Genomic DNA, 23,511 nt, shown 5'->3' on the forward strand with positions numbered 1-23,511 from the left:
ACGAACAAAGCAACATGGAATTTGAATGTATATACGATGAATATAATGTAGCCAAAAAATGATCACAAGAGAATAAGCCAAAACTTCAAAGAACTCTAATGGAATAACGGTATTAGCACTCTGACACATACTTTCTCCCATAAGTTTATCAACAACCTTTATCATGTGTAAGCGGTGAGAGTAAAATATACGGAAATGAGATTTGTACAATTTTGTTCAGAATTTAAAGGACTATAACATACTAAATTTTTATCAAAATCGTTCAGGCCATTTTTGGGAAAATCTGATTTTCCGTTATTTTATGGAGTTTTTATGGGGAAATAACATAATTTACAATAACTTTTGAACCGTAAGGCTTGAGCCAATTCGTCTAACTAGAGTAAAAGTTTACAAATTTTGAGCATCTAGCATTTTTTAATGAGCAATAAAGTGTAAAAACAATAATGACTATTTCTTTAGTTACAACATATTTCCCATACCGCACGTCATCGGAGTTATTATTACTATGTTAACTTGTGTCTCTTCTTTTGGAAGAACCTTTAAATAGTATTAAAATCGTATTGGCGAATCTTTTGTGGTAAACACTGCCACGATTTAATCAGTGTAAAGGAGATAAAATCGACGCTTTTATTTGAGAAAAATATCCGTTTGTTAAGAAGGCACGTTCTTACTTCAAAGGGAAGTCCAACCTTAACACTGTAAATTTTATTTTTTTCTTGACTACTTTTTTGACTTTTTTAATTATAAAATTAAACTGTCATAACCTAACCAAACTAACCCACCTTGCTGATAGTGAATAATTTATAAATAAAAAACTTTTTCAAACAAAACGTTTTTAAACGCCCTAAAAAGTAGAAAAAAGTGTTTATGGTTAGATGGAAATCAACTTCCCGTTGAGCATATGCCTGACGCTGACGTAGTAGTCTTGCCGATCCGATTTACAAACCTGCGTAGCTCGCTTACGCCATTTGGCTAATCTTGCCGATTTACAAGTCTTCGATTCATGTTGAAGCTTAACTTGTCTTGTTTTCTTCTCTTTCTCTAGCCGTAGCTTGCGTTGGGAGGCTGTCTCCTTCCAATAAGCCGTGGATTGAGCATATGCCTGACGCTGACATAGTAGTCTTGCCGATTTACAAACCTGCGTAGCTCGCTTACGCCATTTGGCTAATCTTGCTGATTTACAAGTCTTCGAATTATGTTGAAGCTTAACTTGTCTTTTTTTCTTCTCCTTCTCTAGCCGTAGCTTGCGTTGGGAGGCTGTCTCCTTCCAATAAGCCGTGGATTGAGCATAGGCCTGACGCTGACATAGTAGTCTTGCCGATTTACAAACCTCCGATTCCTGTTGAAGCTTAACTAGTCTTTTTTTCTTTTCCTTCTCTAGGCGTCGCTTGCGTTGGGTGACTGTCTCCTTGACCATAATATGAGTTATCATGCAATACCCATGTAGCACAGATGGTTGGGCCAACGTTGGCCAACTGTGGGACAGTTGGTCGATGGTTGGTTGGAGCTTCCACAACCAACCAACCGTTGTCCAACTGTATATCTCGTAGTTGGGCCAACCAATATTTACAACTGTGGACCAACATCGGTTCATTGTTAATGAAATACATTAATATGCATTGTTGGGTATCATACATCAAGCCAACCGTTGTCCAACCGTTTTTCACTCCGTTGGACCAACAAAAGATACTTTTGTTGGACCAACGATGGTCCATAGTTGAGTTTACACGACTTTCATTCTCTGGGTCTAGCTTTCACAACATAATTATAATAAAATATCTGGTTTTACAATACCTTTATCAGTTCCAAAAGTTTCCAAAAGTTTTTGGAACTGATAAAGGTATTGTAAAACCAGATATTTTACATATTACAGTTCCGGGGCTACAACAATGAATTTTAATAATTATAATAATGCAAATATTTTTTAAATTAATATTCTTTAACTTATTTGCAACAATTTAAGGGGAAAGAGTAATTAATCATATAACAGTCAATTATAATAGCATTAATAATCTAACGGTAATTAATTAATCTATATTCAAATACCAGTATCCTCTCTAACTCCAAAAAAAAAATAACTACTTATGATGCCTTAACAGATTAACAGAATCATATTATACTGTGTAGTATCAAAAATGTTTGAAGTATTGCGACCATTGCAACTGTCGGCTACTCTTTCACCACTTGAAAACTCTCTGTATCAACAATCACAGATAGCTCAGTGGTAAGGTAAGAGGCTCATAAGTCGAAGGACCCGGGTTCGAGACCCGTCTGGGCCAAAAAATTTTGTTCCAGCTTTTTTTCAAAATTTGTTTTTATGAACTATTTAATCAATTTACTCAACTAATAATTATGCTTTTCGTACTAAATCTTTATTATTTTGTGTGAAATAATTTTGGTTGGGCCATTGTTGGACAAAGGTTGGCTGGAAAACAGTTTAAAGAGGTGACATTTCTACCGTTGGCCAACTGTGTGGCTCCACAATTTACCAACGTTGGCCCAACCATCTGTGCTACATGGGTATTCACAAATAATTGATATTATTACATGTTTACAGTTCGTTAATCCGAAAACTCACAATATATAATAATTTAACTATAGTTTGTTATGGAATTTCTCTGCAATGCATTCACTCGAAATATTTATTGTTTACTTTATAGAATACTAAATTAACAAAAATTGACATTATTTACAAACACCTTGATACCTGCAATCAGATTGTTTATCTTTATTTTGAAATGTTTGTTTGTATAAAGAATCTCTTGGGAGCATAACCTGTACCTCTTAACCTCTGCTCTTCGAACTGTCAAATTTAAGTATTTACAGCTGACTTAAATTAGTTGTTATATTTACATCCTTTTAAAATGTAAACATGAAAAATTTGGAAGCCCATGGGGCGTAGCCCAAGGGAAATATGAAAATTAAATGATATAATATTGCATTGTCATGCATTTGTGAGCTATGTTTCAAATTTCAAGTCTCTAGCTTATCGGGAACATCGTTTAAAATTGATATCAAAATTTGTAGGAAAGAAAGCTAATAAAAACAAGCCCATGGGGCGTAGCCCGAAAGGAAATATGAAAATTAAATTATATAATATTGCAATGTCATCCATTTGTGAGCTATGTTTCAAATTTCAAGTCTCTAGCTCATCGGGAAGTATCAAAATTTGCAAGAAATCGATTTAATAAATACAAGCCCATGGGGCGTAGCCCAAGGGAAATATGAAAATTAAATTGTATAATATTGAATTGTCTTCCATTTGTGAGATATGTTTCAAGTTTCAAGTCCCTAACTCATCGGGAAGTTAGTATAAAATCGGTTGCAAAATTTGTAGTGGACAAGAAAGTGACCTAATAAAAACGTTTTAAAAAATCGACTGAAGGTTTACTAATTGAAAAAATAGTTCTGTTCATAAAATAAAATTATAAATGCCTCAAATTCTTGCAAAAGGTGTACCGACTACAGTTAATCTCATTCTAAGCTAAATCGTTGACAAAAAGTTAACGCTATCAGAAGGGATCGATCCGGCTACCTTCATTCATCAGCAAGGAACGCTTCCACTACCACCACCGAAGCCGATGGCTAGCTGCATAACGTTACCGTATCTTTGCTTGTGGTAATGGTGTTCCCTCGAGAGAAGAGATCTAACAGCTGACGTCATCGAAGGTTCTTCTATTTCTCCCTTGAGTAAATACCAGACTCCCAGGGGTCCAGTTTATGAAAGGCTGACGGGACGCACAATTCTATTGACTGTCAATTACTGTCATGGCATGACGTCACTCTCTTCTCTTAAGGGAACACTTAGAGAGCACAGACCATTACCGCAACGATACGAAACGAAATGAATCTATCTGTGTTCGTGGTGTAGTTAGTGGATCGCGTACTCGTACTCGGCTGAAGTCCAAAAGGTAACCAGATCGGATTCTACAAGTAACACGATCTTTTTGTCAAAGATTTTGCTTAGAATGCGATTACTCTTAACTATACACATTTTTTGTTAGAATTGAAGGCATTTATAATTTTATTTGAACAGAACCTTTTTTCGATTAGTAATCATACCTAACCTTCATACGATTTTTTCATCATCAGCAAGTTTGGTTGGTTAGGTTAGGTTATGACAGTTTAATTTTTAATTAAAAATTATAAAATTAATTTGATATTTTTCTCAATTTAATAATTAAGTGTCATAATTAATGTCATGGATTTATGGACCATCAATATGACGTCACAGAGGGCTCCCGTGTAACAAACATACTGCTCAAGCGCTACAACGCATTAGTTGCATCCTGTCCACACACTGTTAATATATACCGAATTGCGGCATGGTGCCACTATTAAAAACTAGAGTGTTTGATGTTAAATTCAAAGTAAATTCATTAGACATATCGATGTACACAAGGTATTGGTACCTTCCTTCATCCACTGGTGGCCGCAGTTTGAAAGGTGCCACAATTTGGTGTTTGCGAGTATTTGGTAAAGACCCGTATGTGTGTGTGTGTGTGAGTGGGGGGGGGGGGGTGTGTACAGACCTACAGTCCACACCTTTAGTCCGATTTTGATGAAATTTGGTGTATAGGTACTTATCTATGGTACCTTATCTCCAGACGTTTTTTCATATTTTTTTAAATTTTGTGTTTAATGGGGATTTTTCCGTAAAAATCCATAAAATAAGGGTAAATCAGATTTTCTCAAAAATGGCCCGAATGATTTTGATAAAGATTTAGTATGTTATAGTGCTTTAAATTCTGAACAAAATGGTACAAATCCCATATTACTGTAAAAATTACGACTTAAAAGTTATTATATAACTTATGTTATTTTCCCATAAAAATCCCATAAAATTACTAAAATAATGTTTTAGAAAAAAACCCCGGTTTTGATTAAAATTAATGTGTTATGGTCCTTATAATTCGAAACAAACTAAGGCAACCCCCATTACTCTAACAATTACGGTTCAAAAGTCATTGCAACTTTGACGAGCGTTTGAAATGGAATATTCATACTACTTATCTCAGAAACAAAATTCGGAAATATATTTTTGCTTTCAAACAGATGAATGAAATATTATCAATAATTTTGTAATTTTAATAATTGTATTTTGCCAGTTCTGATTACATTATTCTATATTATGTTTTTGTCTAAGAACATTCAGTAAAATGTGAGCTTTAATTTTGAGCAACAGTATTAATTATTAAGATCGGACGTACGTGAAGCACGCTACTGAATCACGAATCAACAATAATAATTAATTATTTTAACACTTATCTGTAATCAATGATACGTAACTCCATTTTTAGTTATTCTACATGTCTTAGTCATAAAATAGGACGTCCCCTTAAAACAATGCTTTCATTTGAGATGTTGACCATCATTTGAATCAGTTAAGTTCAAGATACTGTCTGTAAGCTTATTACTCAATTATTACCATTATTGTGAATACTATGTTGATCCGGGCAACGCCGAGTTTTGCTGCTAATATTGTATTAATATTTTGATTAAATCAAGTCAAAACCATTATAATATATTTAATTAAAGGCAAGTGCTTGCCTCTCCTTAGCTGAAATAATATTAATAATTTTCTTATGCGATACGGATAAGTCGCCTTATATTCTTCCTAATAGGTTATAAAAAGAACATCTCGTCTCCTAGAAACAACAAAAATACATCTTGTGTGTCATCTCTGAAATCATCATATAAAAACTGAAAAATACCCCCGAAGGTCTTACTTTCAATAACGGATTCCCTCCCAATACTTTTGTTTCGACAACGTTTACGATGCTTAAGAAAAAGTAAAATAAATAGTTAAGCTTCTTTACTTATTCACTCTGAGAAACTACATGTATGTCTGTAAAAAATTCGGTCAGACGCGTGGCCTTGCCACACCTGTCGCTACCCCAAGCCACACCTGTGGCTACCCCAAGCGACTCGAGTGGCCGCGCATAATAAGGCTCTAACCACTCTGCGTTTTAAAAACGTACCACTGTTTTTGCTTGTTTTGTTTTAGAGTTTCGTGTTGTTAGGTTGGCTGGGTGATCGGTTGGGGTGGGACTCGTCAAATTAGAGGCAAGATCAAGATGGCAATCATCCTGTTGTTTTGTTGATAGGTAGTAAACAAAAATATGTCAACATTATTATTGCAATACAAGTTTATTTATTTATTTTATGAGCAAGAGCAACCCATTTTAACAAGCAACCGATGGTTGTTCTTTTAATGAAATGCCATAGGGCTACACCCAAGACTTTATTTACTATCAAAAACAATTTATAATGTTTCAAAACAACTTTAAATGCACAGGTTTTAACGTGCAATAACTTAAATAAGTTTATGATATAAGTCCTTGAAATAACGGATAAACTCAAATAAATAGTATGGTTCAATGGTTAGGTTAAGCCGGGTTTTCCTAGGCGCGGAATCGGCGAGCGGAGAGAGGAACGCGGAGAGCGGACTCCACTTGTCTTAGGCAATTTAATGTTACTGTTTTCCTAGAAGCGGAGCGGAATGCCATGTTAATTTCAATTCCGCTCTCCGCATTCCTCTCTCCGCTTACGCGTCTAGAAAAACCCAGCTTTAGAATGAATTGGAATTTGGCAGCATCCCACCAACCGATCACACGGCCAACCTCACATCACGAAACACCGAATACAAACCGGCAAAAATAGTGGCCCGTTTATCTTTAATGTTTAACCAGAGCCAGAGCGTAGTGACTCCAGTTATAATCTATATCTCAATATGACCCCACTGACCCGGAATGGCTTAGTTATGACAGTTTTATTTAAAAAAAAAAATAAAAACTTATTTTATAATTTAAAAACAATCCTACTAATATTATAAATGAGAAAGTTTGGATGTATAGATGTATGGATGTATGTATGTTTGTGACAAGTAAACACGAAAAATACTGGTCGGATTGGGCTGAAATTTGGCATGATGATAGCTCACATTCCCGATTAACATATAGGCATTCTTATCTCAAAAATCCTTTTGGGCTTCGCCCCAGTGGCTCTGCAGTTCCCCATGTTAACCTTATGAGTATTCATATTTAAAGGGAATTAAAGAATTTAGCCAGCTCTTTCAACTAAAGAGTTGGTTCTATGATATGCAAAAGCATTTAAAATTTTTAAGATTTACCAACAGGGTGCAGCACTATTATTTTTTTCATTATTTATGAAAACAGCTAATTTGAACTAAAGTAGCAACAAAACACTGTGATACACAATGAGAGCTATCAAAGGGGTCTGACTTAGGGGAGGTACGAATGAGGCATTTAGTTCAAAATTCCTCCGCGAACAGCGCTGTAGTAGAGAGCACTTTGTCAATGAAGGTTTACTATTCGCAAAAATAGTTCTGTTCATAAAATAAAATTATAAATGCCTCAAATTCAATTTTATAATTTTTTAATTATAAAATTAAACTATCATAACCTAACCGAACTAACCAAACTTGCTGATAATTAAATAATATAAAAAAGATTAGGAATAGAAAAAATAATTATGTTTATTAAATAAAACTAGAAATTGCTCAATTAAAATTTTATAATGACTTAATAATAAAATTAAACTGTCATAACCGAACTAAACCAACCAAACTTGCTGATAATGAAAAAATCTGTGACAAAAAGTTAATGCAACCAGCGAGATTCGAACCCGGGACCTTTTGCACGCCAGCCCGGCACGCTAACCACTAGACCACCGAAGCCGTTGTCCACAATCCGTATTGTTACGGTAATAGCGTTCCCTCAGCTAATAAGAAGCCCACAGCTGTCATCGTAGCCTCTTCCGTACCTCCCCTGAGTAAATACCCTATCAAAGTAGGATTGTTTACAGTTATGTTTATGTTTTTAATTTCAATTTATGATATTTTGCGAATTTTTAATATTCTATCTTTCTCTATTGTGTAGGTGAAGTAGTATAACATTATGGCTATGGTAGATGTGTAATACTATCGCATACTGTAAATTTGAGGAAGCAAATTTTCTCAAACCGTGTTTTCTCACATCGCAAACGCAAAGATCGGGTATAACTGCAATAAGTATTTTATACTTATTTGCCAACCCCGTACGAAGGACGGGTACTCTGCTAGTATTTTATAATTAAAAAGTTAATTTTATAAGTAAAAATAAAATAAAAAATTAAATATTTTCAACAGCGGTTCTAGCCAGGGCTCTCTAGCCCTGGGTTCTAGCAGCGAACGCTGACACTACAAGATATGTTAGCCTTAGTCCCTCCCGTGTGCCCCACCGCCACTGACCCACCCATGGATAATCAGCTGTTCCCAGAGATTGTATTGTTTTGGTTTTGTTACTCTTCTTTTCCAATGAATTAAGTTACATAATAAACAGAAACAAAACAAACAACAACCGCTTTGCTTTGATTGAAGTAGTCTTATCTTATGAAAACACCAGCGGCCACGGCCAGCCACTACCTCTGTAGATATTTTACGTTCAATTCAAGTTCAAGGTAATCAAGGTAGGTAACTGTCTAGTCAATAAATTATTGCCATTTTTATTAACGACACTTTCTGCCCAGGCAGGACACTTTTGCAAGCATTATTGAAATAGGCCTAGTCCTAGTCTTATGAAGTGTTTTTTTACAGGGTTTTAATTGTCTTTAGGTAAGTTAATGTGAACCAACATCTCAATTCATTATAAACCTAAACTTTACCTTCCTAATCTAACCTAACTTCAAAACACTTCACTTAATACAGTCCCGAATTCGCATAAAGTTCGATCCACTCACCACCTTGATATGCCGAAATAAGAACTAACCTAACTTAAGTTTAAGTTACATGCAATTTCTCAGTTCATTCCTCTTGTAAATGGCTAAGTTAGGCTACCTTGTTTATTTAAAAGTTGTATATTTAAATAAGCAGTGATATCTTCAGTAATAGTTATTTGTGCAACTATAGTGGAATAGAATACAGAATAGGACCGGAACCAGTTCGAGTCGGGTGGGGCGGGGCATGTGGCATCCAATCAGCTTTTAGAAAACTGTCCACTGTTGCCAAGTTGTGCCACGCACTCAGTCTCTGCCCGATAGCCGACTTGTGCGTTTCTAGTATACCCTCATGTTTTGTCAAAAATTCGTCTATGAATGAACTGTGTTTCGCCCAATGAATACGGACAACAGTACGCGACGTGGACGACCACGAGTACACGTGAAACGTTTGCGATATCGTAACGTCGGACGTGGTGTTCCTTTACGTTCCTTTACGTAAGGTAAATATGTTGATAGGCCTATATAAAAATGTCATTGTCCCTTAAAAATTTTATATAAGTTTCATACGTCAATATTTTCTTTTGTAAATATTTTTATGTAACAATTTCCAGTGCAATGTAATAATATTTTCTAATAAAAATAGTTAAACTTATGTCATTTTGGCAATAAATTGGCAGTTATGTTATCTATTTCCCTTTTTACCTGGTATGTTTTTTGAGGATTTCTAGAGTACCTACATTAGAAGTTTTTTTTTTATAGAAGAGTGAATATATCGTATGACTATTTTAATGAATACAACACATAACGTAATGTATGTAAACGTTAGTTCAATTTTCTTAAATTCAATATAAAACTAACGGACTTTTTTGTCAAATCACAATATTACAGAAATATCTTCGTCACTATTGAGCTACCTGTTCTCCGTAAGTTTAAGTTCAGTCGAGTGGCAATAATAAGATTAACGGAGTGAGGGTCACAATAGGTGTTCAAAGAAAGGCAGCTTTGGGGTAATTGCTAAACATTGACCAACTTCGTTTCCTAAACACAACCAAACTATTGCTGTAAATGTTTAATATGGAAGATTTTACCTACCTTATTTCCATGTTAATTTGTTTTATGTATCAAACTATAAGCAGGGCAACAATTTACAAAATTTTTAGAACTGCTATAAAAGTTTTTGGACCATATGTATTCATTTGCTCTTATTGTTACGGCGATTTGTTTAAAAATTGGGGTTGACAAACGTTTGACTATAGGCAACATATTTCCAGAGACTTGTAAAGGTGACCTATGTAAAATGTATTTTCATTTTATATTTATTAATTGTATGTTAATTAATATTTTTAATATTTTTCAAAAACTAAATCTAGTAGCGGTTTAAGTCATTAATTGTGCAAATAATCTATCCATAATCATGTAAGGGATGAATGTATCTTCATGTGATATAAACATGACAACACTAACCGATACCGCCAAAAAATTAATAATTTGTAGTGTTAAACTACCCTACAAGTGGGAAGACAGAGTCAGAGGGATGCCCGCGCCCGCTCCCCGGCTCTAGGTGAAAGTCAGCTCACCAGCCAAGAACGAAGTGGCAACGTCGCATCCCCTACCTCCTCAGTAGGCCAGTCCTATTCTGTATTCTATTCCACTATAGTGAGAAAAGTGAGCGATTGACTCACTCGAGAGAAATCCTTACTCACGAGCCGTAGGCGAGTGATGAATGGTTTCTCGAGTGAGGCAATTGTACTTTGAACTCGAGTTGCACATTATACTTTTCCTACAGTTACCATAAAACAAATAAATTGGTGAAGAAACATAACCTATTTTTACACAGAAGTGAACTTTTAATATAACATTTAATGTGAAGTGACAAATACAACAGTACAACAGCTGACCAGCTGATTTACAGCCAGTGCTGCCAACGTATTTCGCGCGCATACGGCGTTGCCTGCATGTTACGCGCTCACTATTTCGTGCCTTCACGTTGAAAATCTGGAGTGAGACAAAGTAATTAGAGTGAGACAATGTTAACATTGTCTCACTGATGAGCGAATTGGCCACTTTGCTTTCTCAAATCAGTGAGAGAACATGTACATTGTTAGGTAACTGTAGGAAAAATTCATTAACTTAACTGGAAAATAACAGTATAAAGTAATTTGGATTCAGGAGGTAAAAACAAAAAAAAAAAAAACTATAAATAAGATAGCCTAGGCCTATCAAAATTAAAAATTTGTGTGGAGGTACAGACCTACCTATACTAAATAATGGGTCACCGGATTTTATCCCCCTGGAATTTTACTCCCTGGGCCAAGCTAACGTCACCATGACGTAAGTTAGTAACCTGAGCGCTCTAAAGTTTGTTCGCGGGCGAAATTTAACCCCCGCGGATTTGTAGTTAAGTCTAATGGGTAAAACTGAACTTATACTACTTATGTTATATTGACATTTTTTTGCCTTATCTACCTAAATTAGACTATTTTAAGCACTTTTTACCATTGGCACTTTTGGGGGAAACACCTATTTCAGCCTGAAAATCACGTTCGTTTGAAAATCAAGAAAAATGCTAGAGATCAGTGATTTTTGGGGCTTGATAATTTTCTTTTTAACTTAGGGTGGGTTTTTTTTATTATTAGTCCATTTTAAACACTTTTTTGGCAAATGCCGTTTTCACCCAGGAAACCAGGTTTGAAAATCGTAAAAAATAGTAAAGTACAAAAAATTACCCCATTTTTGGGTAAACCAAATTATTAAATATATAATAAACTTACTTAACCTAACCTAACCCAACCTAACCCATGCTTAGGTTAACAATGTGCCAAAATGACCGATTTTGGGTAAACCCTGGTTATGCTAGGTTAGGTTAGTATTAAGTTATTGACACGTAGTAAAAAGTAGTTGGGTACCTACCTACAGTTTCTTAACTTAGCTATGATAATACCGATTATTAGTAAACCTTCATTCGATGTTTTCACTATCAGCAAGTTTGGTTGGTTAGGTTAGGTTATGATAGTTTAATTTTATAACTGATATAGCTGGTAAATATATCGATTATTAAACAATATTTTAAATTTGATAGTTTCAATAGATATGAGGGCAATTCCATGGTGTCGGACGTAAAATTCATACAGGTTTTTTTTATTTTCTTTCCTAAATTATTGCAGTTAGCATTTACGGTAATATTTCAAATTTCAACTACAGTAGAGTCCCGCAAACTCGGCACTCGATAGCCCGGCAGTCTGGATAACTCGGCCATCACCTGGCTCAGAAAATTAGTGATTTTTTGAGTCCGAGTTAAGCTGGATTCAAGTCAGCTTAGTCAAATTATTCGCAAATGGTACTAAGGATTTGTTGTACTATATCTGATGACTTAATACTGACAATATAAATATAAATAAAAAAAGGTGGTTAAAAAGTTAAATTGTTCTGATTTTTAACCCTAGTTCCCGATAACCCGGCATTTCACAAACTCGGCACCCTTCCAGTCCACATTACGCCGAGTTTGCGGGACTCATCTGTACTTCAATTGATAGAGCTATCAATAAGGAACATTTTGATATAGGCTATAAAAGTGCTTTTAAATATTAATTACTAATTAATAATAAAATAAGTATCTCTGGTGTCGGACGTAAACCGCTGAGAATCAACCGCTGTGACTTAAATTAAGATGTGTTAAAAATGTATGAATTCTTTTCACTTAGACTTGCAATAAAAATTGTAGTGGTAGGTACTAATAGATAAGCTTTGAAAACATGAAAATTTTTTATTGATTGAAGATCTGGTTTTTTATTAATAAAATATAAACTTTGGTGTCGGATGTAAAATTTTTGTTGTTGGACGTAAACTGTCTGACTTAAGAAATGATTTGGGGGAGCTAGAAAGTAAAATACAGGGATAGAAACTACAAATGTGATTTTTATTGGCTAAATTAACATGTGATGGACATTTTAAAGATACATATGGCCAAAGAAACTTATATGGGCCTACTTAATACAATCATTGAATTTATACTGCTCCCTAGTTCCTCCGCTAGGAATTGGTGGTCCAATTTTCTTTGTTTGTGACATCTTTCAAGGTAGGTAAGAAATGCAGTCTTCATCTTTGGGCCAGTAGTAATATTTGCCAGTCTTTGAAAGATGCATTACTTTTACTTCTACTTCATTTTCATCATGCTTCACTTGTTTGACTTCACCTGGGTAGAATACATCTTCATACTTGACCATCCAACCCAGTCAAAAGGCTGGATATCACTAATTTGCAGAGTAGGAACTGGTTCTTCTTCTACCTCTTCATTTTCGTCACTTAGCCTATATCAGAGTCAAAAGCAAGTCCTTTTAAAATCCTCACATTTCTCATAACAAGGTCTGTACTAGTCTCCCTAACTATTATGTAATGCTGATCAGTGACCGTTACACAGTGCACAGAATGAGTATCTGGCACTGGCACTGCTGAATACCACAACTGTTCAACTTCAGTTAAAGAACTGTCTACTTATTCTTTGGGAATAAAAGCTATTGTTATGTTTGGGTTTCTTTCAACTTCTACTGTTGCAAATTGGCTAGCTGTACTGACAACACAATTATCATTAGCTTTAACGTAATTCCATACACTCCTCTTGATAGTCCCACCAATCCCATCTACTAGTCTACTACACCCTTACCATGGGATGTTGCAAAAAAGTGCAACCTTCTTCTTCCCATCTTCAAAGAATATTATTACTTAATGGTTTGAATTGTTATTATCTCTATCAGCTGTTGAAAGTTTTTGAAATTGTTTATAATAGAAAGGCAGGCAAACTTCAGACAGTTTATGAATTTATTTATAAATAAAAAAAAATATCTATTATTCAGTCAACAATAAATAAACTAGTTACATTTTAAGAAGTCATTAAAATTATTAAAAAGAAGAGTGGAAAATATTTTAATTGTTGTTAATTGGTTGTTATGGGAACCAAATACATTAGGGGTCGGACGTAAAATAATATTTTACGTCCGACACCTATCTAATAAGTAATGATACAAGATGATTATTTTTTTCTAATATATTTTGTTAAAGTACATAACAAGAGGGTTTAAAAACCAAACTTTCATGTATGAAAAAAATTTTTGTGAGTCAGCAAAAAACTAAATGTACGTTTTTGGTGTCGGACGTAAAATTAAAACTGGGCCATACTTAGACTTCAAAAATCCTTTTTAGATTTTATTTATTTTTTTAATGTAATCATACCAAAAGTTAGCTTACTTTATTCAATGAGGTTTTGAACCATAAGTGTTTTACCTTTAATCTCTATGATAAGTATATGTATATTTTTTTTGTTTAGGACCGTACTTCTAATTGTTGAAAAAGTTGAAAATATATTTGTTTTCAAAGCTATAAACATAGATAAAAGGAGTATAGACACAGATACCCCACGAGATAGGGAAGTCGTGAACGCTGTATTTGAGCTAGTGCAGTTGCTGTTTTGGCGTTTCAGGCCCGCAGCGTTGCCAGTTCGTGCAGCGCAGGGACGGAAATTCTCCCAGTTTCCCACGGAGTGAGAGAGACAGACTGAATGGCAGTGGCGCGCAGCGCGCAGCAGTAGTATGCGTCGTAGCGGCCCTCTCTACAGTTGACACTACACCTGATACGACTTGTGTCCATAGCATTTGAGCTACTCACTCAGAATACAAAATATGAAATCCGTTCATTTTTTAATTATATTTCAACCTGCAACGAGAAATATGTCTCGATTTAGAAGCAATATAAAGGAAACTCACGTTTTAACAACTAACTAACTATTTTTATATTCGTAAATCAAACTGTATCATGATTTAATGAAACATAAAAAAAATGTATATACAGTTTGAACCGTTTGATAATTTGAGCATTAAAAACCAGGGCTTAATCATGAATATGAATATGAATTATGAATGAATGGTAAACGTACAACAATATTCAACCAATTAATGTTATGTTTGTTACACAAAGTCTTTAAAATTTTCAGAAGAAAACGTACAGTATTTCATTGAAGCTCATCACTGGACAGAGCAGCAGAAGAGCGTGAGTGAAGTGCGTTGCGAGGGAATCTCTCCCAGCCGGCTGAGTTGGCCGGTCGACCGACTGAGTTGCACGACATGGCAACCGCGCTTAGTCGGTTTCGAGACTAGCGCCGCCTAGGATCTAGTCGGTTTTTCGGCCAAAAATTGTTAACACATATTAGCATTGCGTGGGGTATCTGTGTCTATACTCCTTTTATCTATGCTATAATACTCCAAAACCAAAGTACCTATATTTTAAAAAACTAGTTTCAATTTCTTATAAAGGGGTATTTCAGCTTTAAAAAAATATATAGGTGTATGGGAATTTTTGAAAAGAAAATTGGGTGATGGTTGACATTTCTATAGCCGGGTTTACACGCTACGATAAAACGTAACGATTTGTCTGCAACGACAAAACGTTCATGCAAGACGGAACGTGTAAACTGGAAGTCGTTACGTTTTGTCTGAGTTGGAGTGAGGTTGGAAGGTTGGTGGAAATTTCCACCAATTTCTGTAGATCGTAGCGATTTACTATAGATCATAGCGACAAGTCGTTGTGTGTAAACGGCGACTCAGTCATCGTTGCATACTGTAGACCCTCACTTGCCGATGTCGCAACGTTTGTTGAGGTCCAGTTTACTGTATTTTATGTTGTGTTTACTGTTGATGGTATATTTTGTAGTGTAGTTTTAGCAGTGTTGTTTTACTGTTTTGAGTCAGTGTAACATTTATTTGTCACTTAAAATGTCAGACATCCGTCAAGCCTCTCCTGATTTTCTCATAGACTTAATTGAACTGTACAAGAGTTTCCTTGCTTGGCAAGTAAAAAAATAAAGACTATTCCGACAGGAACAGGAAAGAACTTTTTCTCTTGAAACTTGCTGCAACAAAAATAACGTGAACAGACCATATCAGTAACTCATCCATCGTCGAATATACGGGCAGCCTATATTAACTACTTCACAACAAGAGACATCAAACGCTAGTGGTTGAGTGGAGTCAAAGTTGGAGGAAAAAACGGAACGTGTAAATGGACCGTCCAACCTACGACAAAACGTAACAATTAGTCGTTGCAGACAAGTCGTTATGTTTTATCGTAGCGTGTAAACCCGGCTTATGGAAATGCCCATTAGCATAAGTTAGTCCAGTTAAGAAATTGTACCCTAAAAGTTTTACATGCGTCTAAAATCATTGATTTCTAGAATTTTTCTTGATTTTCAAACACGATTTTCAGGGTGAAATAGGTGTTTCCCCCAAAAGTGCCAATGGTAAAAAGTGCTTAAAATAGTCTAATTTAGGTATATAAGGCAAAAAAAGTTCAATATAACATGAGTAGTGTAAGTGCAGTTTTACCTGAAAGTAGAGCGTGATAAATTAGATTAGCAATAAAACCGGAATTTTACCACCTGTACATATAACTAGCGTTAGGCAACTGTTTAGATGTACGGCCCAGAGTTTTACCCCCGGACTTTTACCTCCCGGAATTTCACCCCCGGATATTTATCCCCCGGAATTTGGCCCCCTGGCCAGATTTAGAAATTTTTAAGAATAATTAAGTAGGTAATTTTCTTCTTTCAGTTTTAATTTAGCCTAATAGTAAACATTTTTATAATTAAGTAGCCTATCTTAATTTATTTGTAATCTCAACTAAGTAAACAGGTTTCGCTTTTTTATTTTGATATTCGGGATTTGGGTTTGGGACCAACTGTTGGTTAATATGTATGTAGCCTATAATAAACTAAATACCGTATCTCATTTAAATGATAATTGGGTAAACAATTCTTAAACAATTCACTATACCACCACGGAAAAACAATTTATTTCGTTTCTAACAATAACACAATATGCATTTTTGTTTCTTCAGGCACAAACCATGAGCTATTTATGTTTTGTACTGAGGAAATACCTGTTGTAAAATGTAGTTAAGTAGGCATCCGGTACAATGTATTCGACCAATTGTTGTGTTGATTACTGCAAGGACACCAAAATGTTTGTATTTACATAGGTCTATTAACAGGGGCGCACCCAGACTTTTAATTTGGGGGGGCTTCTTAAGTATGTACCTTGCCGGAGGGTCTGGGGGGTACAAGTAAAAGATATTTTTAGACGGTGGAAAATCATTTTTTATTGTAAAAAATATGTTTTAAGTCAGGGTGTTTAAACCCCTATACCTCCCCTGGATGTGCCACTGCTTGACTTGACAACATCACAACAAACACTGTAACAAACACAACACTGTGCAAGTAACAAACACTGTGTTGCGGCGCTAGTCTATCTAGCCTAGCGCTGGTCGTTAGTGGCAACGGCTTGTATGTATTAGGCACTATCACTACTGTATGAGGCAGGTGGGTGAAGGGAGAACATGCAGCCTGCTGTCTCTGTTTGTCTGCATAGGCATAAAAATACTCGTTACCAAAACACGTGCTCCTTGCTGTATTTAATTTAAATCCTGTTGTAAGAATAGTTTTAAAGTTAATGATATTTTAAAAAAATTGTGAAACATTTACTTATAGCCTATACAGTTGATTCTGACCCTCGTAAAGAGTTAACCTAGGCCTTGGGGGGGCTTAAGCCCCCCAAAACCCCCCCCCCTGGGTGGGCCACTGCATATTATCCAACAGTTGGCTCCAAAAATTGATTCGCAAAACTCTATATCAAAATTAAAATTTAAAATCTGTTTACTATCTGATCTGATCTATCTGTCTGTATCTGATTACTTAAGGTTACAAATAAATTAAGATAGGCTACTTAATAATACAATGTTTACTATATACGAGGCATGTTTTTTAAGTAAGTACCTACCGTTTTTAAATTTCTCCGTTCTAGTGCTGCAATTGGCATTTCGGACATTTGTGCTGTGTATGTACATCTATTGGCAAGCCTGCGCTGGAAATTCGGCAACAATCGGCCGTGTTTACATCCGGTTTCGAGCTTTCAAAATGGTGCCTCCAATTGAGACTGCCGCGGACTGTGTTCGTGCTGTTATAAGATTTTTAAGTGCTAAAGGTGTGAAAGCCATTGAAATTTATCGACAGATTAACGAAGTGTTTGGTGAGAACATTATGAGTGACCGAATGGTACTCATCGGATAATGATGGGATCGTACCGTCTGTTCTCTCTCACTTTTTCATCGACTTTACGCACCAATTCATCAGTAATGACAGATGGCCGCCCAGTGCGTTGCTCATCATAAACATTGGTGGGGCCGTCTTTAATTGCCCTTACCCTTTTTCGTACCATCACGTCACTCATAATGTTCTCGCTATAGACTTCACTAATCTGTCAATGAATTTCAATGGCTTTCACACCTTTAGCACTTAAAAATTTAATTACAGTGCACACTTTACAGTCGGCGGCAGTATCAATTGGCGGCACCCATTTTGAACGCTCAAAACTGGATGTAATTACGGCCGATTTTTGCCGAATTTCTGGCGCAGGCTTGCCAATAGATGCACATACACGGCACAAATGTCCAAAATGCCAATTGCAGCGCTGGAACAGAGAAATTTAAAAACGGTACTTAACTAAAAAAACATGCCTCATAATTAAAAATGAACGAAAAAAATGAATTATTCTTACTTATTTATCTAGCCAGGGGGTAAAATTCCGGGGCTAAAAATCTGGGCTGTACATTTTAAGCTGAGCTCATTAAGGGGGTAAAAGTATGACTGTAAAATTCCGGCCCTTACACTCTAGGTTTTTATAATTTGATGTGTTCTGATGAAATTCACAACCGTGAAAATATACCTATGTTTAAAACCACCTTTTTCCATCGAACTGATGTTGTGCAACTCAAAAGTTTGCGGCCGGAATTTTACCCCCTGGTTTGTGACGTCAGTTTTGCCCAGGGGGTAAAATTCCAGGGGGATAAAAATATGCTACCCCTAAATAAATACCATCAGTTCAATTAATCAGCTAGCCTAAAATCAAAACATGTAAATTAATATATGTGCCTATATTTAACACAATTTTCAACATTGTAGTAAGTTAGTACACAAATAACAAAGCCTGTGTCCACTACTTAGTAAGTTAGCCTATTTAGTTTTTTCAAACCAAATGGCTAGTACCTACTGTAGTACCATTAACACGTTCGCTACTGAGCGTCGCATATATGCGACGCCGCGGTCATTGCCACAGACCGAGGTATACATGTGAATCTTACACATAGACCGACTGTCACTTGGATAACAGTACACACAGACCACAGGCGAAAACCTGTAAAACAGCGATAATTTACATTGTAATACGCTACAATGGTGTTTGTAGATAAATTATTCTTGTTTATTTGTATTTTTATAAACTTTTGTAATGTCGCATATTTGCGACGCCTGGTCTACAGCGAAGACAATAATGAAAATTATCATAATTTTCTTGCAATAGACTAAACGTCGCATATATGCGACAGTTCATTTTTTTGTGTTTTAAGGTGAAAGTAAGTAAAGAAATAAACAGATTATTCAAGAACAGTTTATAACTGAACAAATATAAAAGCTACATAGGATAATGCAGCATACATACTGCATACATACATACAGTGATGCAGAAAAGTAAAGACCAGTTTTTCCAACTATTATATGACGTCACCAATCATCATATCCACTGACCAAGCGACGCAGTTGTGCGTCAGACATCTCTGTAGACCACTGCAGGGAATTCAGTGCCTTCAAATAGACCACTACAAAGATATAAGCATTTTAATATCATTACAACCCCGACGCAATGCGTCGGGAGTCTATTTTAATGTGACTAGCCGTCGCATATATGCGACGGCAGTCCATGGGTGGAAACCGGCCGTCACATATGTGCGTCGCTGGTCCATGTAAATGGAAAATTTCGTACTATTGCAGTAGCGAACGTGTTAACCATTGAGCAGCGAAGTAGAGTACTGGCGCTAATCAATTGTACTGTAATAATTTCTTTTAATTTGTGCAGTAATTTCTAAATGGCGGACCCAGCTCTACAGACATTTTGCTGTTACCCGCCAGATAGAGCCAATATTAGTCCATCAGTAATGGTGCTTATGGAGTTCAACTCACGGTCTTACAACTTGGTTTGCTTGATATCATCTTTAATTGGCATACTTGGAGCTGCTTACCAGGTAACTTAACTTTAGTCGTGTTACATGTAGGGTCTGCTTTTTAAGTGTATAATCTATCAAATGTTAGATCGTTAAATAATGTAGCCTACCGGTAATGCTTGACTTTGCATAATTTAACTTTTCCTTTCGTTATGGAATGGGGGTTGTTGTACCGGGTGTCCGAAAAAGAACTGAAACATTTTAAAGGCAAATACTGATACCAAATAAGAGACTATGTTTAATGTTTTATATGTGTATTTAAGGCTTAAACTCTCAAGTTTTAATAGAAACTTAGTATAACTCAATATGAGCACTACTAGTGGCCCGGCATAAATTTAAGTGAAATTTGACCTCTTCCCAGGTATTGGTCAGTACTTCAGGGGATGTTGCACCAACGCATGTCACTATTCTCTGTCGGAAGTGATTCAGATCCCGAATCTGCACCAAGTAGACATAATTCCTTACTGCCTCTCGAAGGAAAAAGCCCAGAGAAGTCATATCTGGACTTCTAGGAGGCCATTGTATGGGCCCTTCCCTGCAAATCCACTGATCGTCGAAACGAGTATCTAGCGCTTCTCGCACACGCAAACTATAGTGTCATGGCGCTCCATCCTGTTGAAAATAGATAGGGCCTTTCCCCATCTCAATGTCGGCAACTATGGGAAATAATACTCCCCTAACATATCACATTAAGTGGCACCGTTTATATCCCCTGAAGTACTGCCAAAACCTGGAAAGAGCTCAAATTTAACTTAAATTTATGCCGGGCCACTAATATGGTGCTCATATCGAGTTATTCTAAATTTGTAATAAAACTTGAGAATTTATGCTTTAAATACATAAAACATTAAACATATTCTCTTATTTGGTATCAGTATTTGCCTTTAAAATGTTTCAGTTCTTTTTCGGACACCCGGTATTTTAATTAATTAAGAAACACTTTATTAGAGTCTATTCAGGTAATAATTAATGAGAAACAACATCACGGACCCACCAAACCCTTACTTTAACAATAACATCATACTTTAACAATAACATCATCTTGTATGTTACAAAGAGTGCAGAAATACGGCACTACAGATAGACGTAATAGATACTTCAAAGAACAACACAAATATAATGTTAATATTTTAGTTGCAATTTAAGGAAAACTGTGCTACAAACATTTACTGACTTGGTTGAAATGTTGAAATGAAATACTATTTGAATTTGGGTTGGTGTAAATATTACAATGGAAAAAAGCGAGAAAGCCTGGACAATTTGATATACTAAATAGAAAACTGAATTAACACTGTGCTACATTTCTTGAGCAATCATTGAAAGAGCCGAAATTTTAAAACTATGGAAATATTGGAAAGTCATAGAACACCACTAAGTAGAAGAAATAGAAATAATGTTTTTTTTTTTAAATTTTATAATTGTTATTATGGGATGGTCGAAACCAGAAATTTCGAATCTCAAAACCGAAACCGAAACTTAAAAAAATCAACCTAAAGTTTTGATGGTTTTGAGATTCGGTTTTGACACATCACTATTATGGTCAACCTAATGCGGCTCTGAGTAAGAAAGATTTGTAAAAAAAAAAAAAAACACTAAAAAACAATATTAGCTTTTGGAAAATGATAAAATATTTACAAGAAATGTTGATTATATTGAATTTGTATGTTCATCGTGAGTATTTCCATGATATTTGAGTCGATCATTTTAAAGTCATCGGAAATTATGACTGTTATTCGTTTTAAAAAAAACGCCTGTAATACTTAGCATTGTTCGAATTCGAGCAACAGGCACACTAGTTAATTTTAAATTATTAAGCCACAGAGAAGTAAGTAAGAAGCCAAAACTAGATAATTATTCAAGTTATTGTGCTAACAGACACATATAAAATAAATATAAATGAATTTGAACGGCTAGTATTTATGGCCTCAGGGGACATTAAAACAAACAAAAGTATATTAGTCCTGGATCTAGGTCTATGAGACCTACGGTAATAGCTTATTCTCCATATGGGAAATTCCCTAAAAGGAGTGGGGAATTTGCACTTAATTGTGTTCATAGACAAACAAATGCTGTCTGTCTGGTCCTCAATAAAATTGTGCTGAAGAACTTAACAATTTGTAGATGTTACCGAGGGCAGAAGCAGTCTCAGGTCATCGTTGGTATTCAGTTACTTCTTCAAGAGGACGACACATCATTCAATGGCTAGCCTTTGCCGACTTGCTAGCTTCTTTAGGTAACAAGTTATCCTTCAAGCAGTTAGTAGTCTAGTTAAATTTTCTATTGAATGTGATATTCTTATTTTTCAAAGAGCGACTCTTAGCATGTAGCCTAAAGACTAGACATAAGTTATAATCTGTTGTTAAACTTAGTTTATGTAATTAAAATTACTTTGTGTGAGATTATAGTGTTTGAACTTAATTATTAAGTACCAGGGGACCAAGCATTTGCTTGAGGTTTTTCATTTGTTCATGAGTGTAAAAACCGGCGAGCATTAAAGGCCGTGACACGAGTGGGGACAAAAAATTGGAGTTCATTCTTATTGAAATGTATTATCAATCATTCAATAATTGTTGTTCAGTATTCATTAAATGCATGCCACCTGATCAATGTGACAGTGAGAGAGAGAGAGAGTGAGTAGATTTCACATTCCACATGGCCGTAACAATTAAACAATACAAATTATAAATGTAAACATACCTGGTTCTAAGTTCCAACTGCATTACCCTCCTCATTCCTGATCGTTTTGTGTAGCATCTTTTAATTTGTTTCTCTTTTTATTGTGTTTTATTAAAATTAACTCTTTCTATTGTGTATATATGTTACACTCAATCTCCAAATTCGGACAATGTCCAAAATCTCTACCCACTGCGCGATGTGGATAGTGTGAAATACCCACGTCGCGGAGTGAGCATTTAATTTCGGACATTGGCTGAAGTGAAATGCCCAGACCGCGTTGTGGGTAAATTGATTTACTCAAATGCTCAAGTCATAATGTTCTTCGGCGATTGAGCAAATCTAAAATACCCACAACGCGATGTCAGCAAGAGGGATTACCCACGTCGGGTTGTGGGTATTTCTAGTTTGTGCAAACGCCGACTAGTAGTCTATAAACTACCGTATACCCATAAATATACATGAAATCCACAATCACTAGGTAAAATAAATAAAATTTATGTTTGTGATTCTAATTATTTAGTGTATAAATAGCATTTTAGAAAATACAAGAAAACAGCAAATTACCGAATAGAAACAAATATAAAAAGGTCCAATACACATACATTGAAATGATGGTTTTCCGCTTTACAAAAATAGGAGTAGCCTTAGAAATACCCACAACCCGACGTGGGCAATCCCTCTTGCTCACATCGCGTTGTGGGTATTTTTAATTTCACACTATCCACATCGCGGAGTGGGTAGAAATTTCAGATATTGTCCGAATTCAGAGATAGAGTCAGTAGCGTAGCATGATGAGCTCCGTCCTGCAAAATACTCCTACTGAACAACAAAAAGAACTTAGAATGCATATAGCAGACGATCAAACTCAAGACCAACGTCGATACAATGACGTTGCTATGATATCCTAATTTATTATTCGTGCGAATCCGCACGGGTTCACCTAGTGTTAATTATGATGTATTTAAGACCCCTTTGGACAGATGGTTAACTAACTGGTTTTTTACATCCTAGATGAGTTTTTTT

General features: G+C 35.6%; 1 protein-coding gene across 3 annotated transcripts in view; it reads left to right on the top strand.

The window, feature by feature from the left end:
• Window positions 1–8,336: 8,336 nt before the first annotated feature.
• The window catches only part of LOC128983184 (G-protein coupled receptor 143-like), a 47,084-nt gene continuing 31,909 nt past the window's right edge, over window positions 8,337–23,511 (top strand). The window contains exons 1-3 of one of the 3 annotated variants that reach the window (XM_054402372.1): window positions 8,337–8,460; window positions 19,668–19,833; window positions 21,934–22,045. In XM_054402372.1, coding sequence (XP_054258347.1) covers window positions 19,678–19,833; window positions 21,934–22,045 — 268 coding nt within the window. In that variant the 5' untranslated portion in view covers window positions 8,337–8,460; window positions 19,668–19,677. Of the gene's footprint in view, window positions 8,470–8,503; window positions 8,615–19,667; window positions 19,834–21,933; window positions 22,046–23,511 lie in introns of those variants that run through there. The other 2 variants (XM_054402371.1, XM_054402373.1) reach the window with 2 other exon arrangements.

Source organism: Macrosteles quadrilineatus, unplaced genomic scaffold, assembly GCF_028750875.1.
Source record: "Macrosteles quadrilineatus isolate MER2022 unplaced genomic scaffold, UCM_ALF_1.0 Scaffold_1__1_contigs__length_201487025, whole genome shotgun sequence".
In the NCBI taxonomy this organism is placed as follows: domain Eukaryota; kingdom Metazoa; phylum Arthropoda; class Insecta; order Hemiptera; family Cicadellidae; genus Macrosteles; species Macrosteles quadrilineatus.